The sequence below is a fragment of the Silene latifolia genome, chromosome 3, assembly GCF_048544455.1.
Source record: "Silene latifolia isolate original U9 population chromosome 3, ASM4854445v1, whole genome shotgun sequence".
Classification (NCBI taxonomy): Eukaryota; Viridiplantae; Streptophyta; class Magnoliopsida; order Caryophyllales; family Caryophyllaceae; genus Silene; species Silene latifolia.
The window spans coordinates 22,304,846-22,310,671 of record NC_133528.1 but is presented as its reverse complement, the minus strand read 5'-3'; the positions used below and the strand labels follow the sequence as shown (position 1 = coordinate 22,310,671).

General features: G+C 42.7%; 1 protein-coding gene across 1 annotated transcript; it reads right to left on the bottom strand.

The window, feature by feature from the left end:
* Positions 1–1,987: 1,987 nt before the first annotated feature.
* LOC141648824 (uncharacterized) lies at positions 1,988–2,467 on the bottom strand. Its single transcript, XM_074457536.1, has one exon. The coding sequence runs from the start codon at positions 2,465–2,467 to the stop codon at positions 1,988–1,990; it is 480 nt and encodes a 159-aa protein (XP_074313637.1).
* Positions 2,468–5,826: the final 3,359 nt, after the last annotated feature.

Below are 5,826 nucleotides of genomic sequence, written 5' to 3'. Positions count from 1 at the left end.
GAGGGTGTGGCTAGCCTTCTTCTTTGTACCCTTGGCTCTTGTTGTTGATGTGTGTCGGCCGGGCAATAGAAGTGAACGGTATGGATACCATTAGGAATCGGGCCATTCTTTAGTAGAATCATATAAGGAGTTTTCCCCACTCCCAACCAATTGCATCGAAAATTGATGGCATCTAGGACTTTGATCATGTGTGGTTCTTCAAGTCCTTGGGCATTGTAAAAATGATTTCCCCAAACGGGAGGTTGGTCAACCGAAGTTGTTCCCACATATTTTTCCACAAAGAGGGTGATTAAACCCCGACCATTAATGTTACCTCCCTTCGTTTTCCTATGCTTCAAACACGAATCAACAAAGAGTCTTTCCCAATCCGGCACACCTTCCCCCTCCGGGAGCATGGTCCAAATGCACTCCCTCACCGAGTCACTAACTTTTGTTGGCTCTCCCATAGAGAAGAACCAACAAGCCAAACTCCTTGTTAAAATACGGATCACGGAGTTGGTGATGGCGGAGAGTTTGTCGTTATGATCTTATGTTTGTCTCCCCGTGAGACGACACCAAACTTCATTAAGCTTGCCCTTGGGTGGGTTAACCGGGGAAGGCCTTTTTGTGATTTGTAAAACCTCTCTTACCTCATCAAATGTAATGGTGTGCCACACTTTGTGAAGTCGGAAATTCACTCTCTCATTCGCTCCCTCCCCCTTTTTTGAGATGGTGGACAAGAATTCATAAGTGAAAGATCGGTAAGTGTCATCATATAGGTCCATGTATTTTTCTAACCCCACCCGACTCAAGAGTTGGAAGGTGAGTTCCTCTATTCCTAGTAGTTGAAGGGTTTCACGGTGGAGGAATTTTGTGATGGGGACGGGGTTGTCTTTTTCAAGTTTTCGAAAATTTTTCTTTTGTTCGGCATTGAGTCCCTCATCCCCATTAAACACTTTGGGAGCACTTCCCTCCCCTTGTTGAGTTTTCCTTTTGCCAAAAACCATGGTACCTAGCAAGAAAAAGTACAACAATACCAACAAAAACACTCAAAACTATTTTGCACTCTTTGAGGCAATTCAACAAACACCTTCTATGCACTAACTCAAGAAGGTAGAATTGTATGATGTATGTTGAATACCTCTCCCCTTTCTTAGAAAACAAGTTTATCCCAGCAATTATAGACTACAATCAACAATTACAATCCAAATTTTCAATGAAAAAGCACTCAAATTCAGATTCTAGCAAAATAAATAAAGAGAAAGATTGGAAAAGTCGTTATACCTCCCCGAATCCACTTAAAATGCTAGGTGATCGAAGTATAATGCAAAAACCCCTCCAAAAATGCTCTAAAGGACCCAGAAATCACTTGAAAAAGCTTGAATCCAAGGCTTGAAAAATTAGGGTTTGGGACAAATTTTTGGGGAAAATCAGATTTTTGAAGGACAAAGTGAGTGTTTGATTGTGTTATGTTGGGTTGAGAGATGAATTTGAAGATGAAAATGGAGTTTGTTGAAGTTTTTGTTGTAGTTTGATGGAGTTTTTGATGATGGGGTGTAGTAAGGGATGGGGTTTTATGCTAAGGATGTCGAAAAAGTGATGAAGGAAAGGTAGAATGTTTGGAAAATAGGCAATTTTTGATCCTGTAGCTGCTCACTGCGCAGGCTGCGCTTTTCGCTGGATGTCGTGCAAAATTGCCAATTTCAACTTCTTCCCTTGTTGGGATTTTTAGCCTTCTTTTTGCGCTTTCCCTTCATTTGACCCATGTAGATGGTATTCCGAGTCATTTCAACTTCCATTACGACTTTGGCACGCTTCCCAAGAAATTTCATCCGACTCCTTTCAAACACTTCAACAAACTATCAAAAGGTTCCAATATTGATGCTTCTAAAACATGTTAAAAGTGAATAAATGAACAAGGAAACGGTAAATTCTACGCTAAAGAGAGAGTATTTACAAAGGTTGTCGTATGTTTAACGTCGATGGCTCGACTTAGTGCTCCTCTTGATCATGTTTGGTAAATGGGGTCTTCCAAGTTGACTTCTTCCACCAATTGTGGTTCCATGCCTTCATGATATTCTTTAAGTCGTTGCCCATTCACTTTGATCATCTTTCCCGTGCTTGGGTTCTCAACTTCGACCGCTCCATGAGGGTGGACTTTTCTCACAATGAATGGGCCAAACCACCTTGATCTTAGCTTCCCGGAGAACAACTTTAGCCGATTTTGAAAAACAAGAACCTTGGTACCTTCCTTGAAAACCCGCCGACTTATCATTCGATCATGCCATATTCCAGCTTTCTCCTTGTATATGGCGGCATTATCATAAGAGTCAAGACGTATTTCTTCAATTTCTTGAAGTTGAAGCTTTCGATTGAGGCCCGCATCGTCTATGTTTTGGTTGAAACATTTCATGGCCCAATAGGCTTTATGTTCCACTTCCAAAGGAATGTGACATGCCTTTCCATAAATGAGACGGTACGGGGACATACCAATTGGTGTCTTGTAAGCGGTGCGGTACGCCGAAAGAGCGTCATTTAAACTTTGACTCCAATCCTTCCTATCGGGGTTAGATACCTTTGCTTGCCCATTTGTTTGTGGGTGGTAAGCGGTGGAGACTTTGTGCACGACCCCTTACTTCTTTAACAATCCTTCCATAATCCGATTGCAAAAATGAGTGCCCTGATCACTTATCAACTCCCTAGGATAGCCAAACCTCAAGAAGATATGGTTTTGAACAAAGCTTGAGACTGTTCTTGCGTCATCATTCCTAGTTGGTATGGCCTCAACCCACTTTGAAACATAGTCTACCGCCAATAGGATATAGAGATAGCCATCCGATTTGGGAAATGGTCCCATGAAGTCTATCCCCCACACATCAAAGACTTCCAAGTATAGCTTGGGTTGTTGAGGCAATTCATTTTTCCTTGATATGTTCCCAACCCGTTGGCACTTGTCACAAGTCTTTGTGAAGATGTGAGCATCTTTAAAGATGTTTGGCCAATAGAACCCGATTTTAAGAATTTTCCGGGCCGTCCTTTGGGGTCCAAAGTGGCCTCCACAAGCATAATCATGACAATGTTTAAGGATGGGTGGTATCTCTACATCCGGCACACATCTCCGGATGACTTGGTCTTGGCACATCTTCCATACGTAAGGGTCATCCCATATGTAGAATCGGGCATCGGCCTTGATCTTATTTCTTTGACTTGATAATAAAGAAGTTGGAAACTTCTTAGTCACCATGTAGTTTACCAAGTTAGCATACCATGGCTCCGTCGTCCTCAAACTATAGAGAGATTCATGAGGCAAACTCCCATCAACTACCCCCATTCGTTGCATTTGTTGATCATTAAGTTGTAGTCGACCTAGGTGGTCAGCCACCACATTTGCCAATCTCTTTTTCTCTCTTATCTCTATGTCAAACTCACTAAGTAGGAGAACCCACCTCATTAGTCTTGGTTTGGTGTCTTTCTTGCTCACAAGTTGAGTGATGGACTTGTGATCGGTATAGACAATTACCTTGACTCCTAACAAGTATGATCGAAACTTCTCGAGAGCATATACTACCGCCAAGAATTCCTTCTCGGATGTAGTGTAATTCCTTTGGGCATCGCTTAGAAGGGAAGAGGCATATTGAATGACATATGAAGCTTTTTTATCCCTTTGTCCCAATACGGCTCCAATGGCAAAATCGCTTGCATCGGTCATGATTTCAAAAGGCCGATCCCACTTGGGCGCTTGAATGATTGGGGCCAAGACAAGTCTCTCCTTCAACAAGTCAAATTCTTCCCTACAATGAGCATCAAACACGAACTCCACATCCTTGTGCAAAAGTTTGCATAAGGGGTTAGCGATTTTTGAGAAATCCTTAATAAATCTTCGATAAAAACCCATGTGTCCCAAGAACGACCTCACGTCTCGAGTATTATATGGATACGGCAAGGTTTTAATCACATCCACCTTTTCCGTATCCACCTTAATCCCTTTTTTCGACACTATATGCCCTAACACGATCCCGCTACTCACCAATAAGTGACACTTTTCAGAATTTAAAATGAGGTGAGAGTCTATGAACCGTAATAGGACCATAGCGAGGTGGTCTAGACACGAGTCAAATAAGTCCCCATGGATGGTGAAGTCATCCATGAAGACTTCCAAAATGCGCTCCACATAGTCCGAAAAATGCTCATCATGCATCGTTGGAAAGTGTCGGGGGCATTGCACAATCCAAAGGGCATGCGGCGGTAAGCATAAGTACCAAATGGGCAAGTAAAGGTTGTTTTAGATTGATCCTTCGGGTGAATGGGGATAGTTGATGGGGAAATGGTCCTTCAAAGTGACTTGGTTGAGGCGGAGATAATCGATACACACCCTCTATCCTGTTTATAAACGGGTGGGGATCAATGCCCCTTGGGTGTTTTTGACTACCGTCACCCCTCCTTTTTTAGGCATAACTTGAGTAAGACTTACCTATTGGGAATCACTAATGGGGTAGATGATTCCCATTTGAAGGAGCTTGATGACTTCTTCCTTCACCACCTCCATCATAGGTGGACTGAGTCTCCTTTGAGGTTGTCTCACGGGCTTAGCCGCTTTCTCCAACCGAATCTTGTGCATGCAAGTACTTGGACTTATCCCCTTAATATCGGTAATGCTCCACCCAAAAGCTTCCTTATGATCTTTCAACATGGTAACTAACCTCTCCTCTTGCTCCTTTTTGAGTTGGTTTGAGATGATCAATGGGAGAGTATTGTTTGCTCCCAAGAATATGTACTTGAGGTGATTTGGAAGCGACTTTGGTTCATGTTTTGGGGGTTTTATGGTGGAGGGTAGGGGTCTCTCTAGGTTGGCTTCAAGAGTAAATAATGGGAATTGTTGATTAAAGGAGTTGAGCAAGGCTAGTTGCTCGGGAGTCCAGCCAATTGCGCAGGCTGCGCCAAACTGTGCAGGCTGCACCATTTTGCGCAGGCTGTGCTTTGCGCTGGAGTCGGCTGCTCATTTTTGCTATTCTCAATTTCTATCTCCCCAACTAGGAGCTCTTCTTTCTCCAAGTCTTCGTAGCATTCCTGTACATTATGAGACAACATCACACGTAAGCCTTCTTGCTCTAAATTGTTAGTGAGGGCTATTTCAAGAGGATCCCTTTGACACAATTTATACACTTGAGAGACAATTGGTTACATAATGTTTAGGAAATAGCATGAATGTGAATCGCTAGGTTTTTTCATGTCATCATATATGTTGTATGTGAGTTTCTTTCCGTAAAATTCCATTGTGAGGTTTCCATTAGACACATCAATCTTGGTTTTAGAGGTCTTCATGAAAGGCTTCCCCAAAAGGATCGGGGTGGCCCTCGAGTCGGCTTCCAATTTAAGAACATAGAAGTCGGCTGGAAAGGTTATTTGATCTACCTCCACCAATACATCCTACACCATTCCCTTTGGGTATATGTTTGAGCGATCCGCAAGTTGGATCACTACGTCGGTTTTGTTCAATGGTGGAAGTCCCAAAGTCTCATAGAGGGTATAGGGCATAACATTGATTGATGCACCAAGGTCTAACATAGCATGAGTGAAACTCTTTTTCCCAATAGACCATGGTATGGTGAACATTCCCGGGTCGCCACACTTTTTGGGAAGTGATTTTTTTAATATGGCGGAGACATGTTCACTTACCCTTACTTTTTGGGTTCCCTTCCTTGGGTTTCTCCTAGGTGTACAAAGTTCCTTGAGAAACTTTGCATACCTCGGGACACTTTTCAAGAGATTTAGCATAGGGATGTTTACTTCACACTTCCTATAGGTTTCATAGAGATCCTCATCTCTTCAAACCTCATAGAATGTGCG

Bases quoted from the DNA above. Each gene is read 5' to 3' on its own strand.
- LOC141648824 (XM_074457536.1), bottom strand. From the start codon at position 2,467: ATGTCCCCGTACCGTCTCATTTATGGAAAGGCATGTCACATTCCTTTG.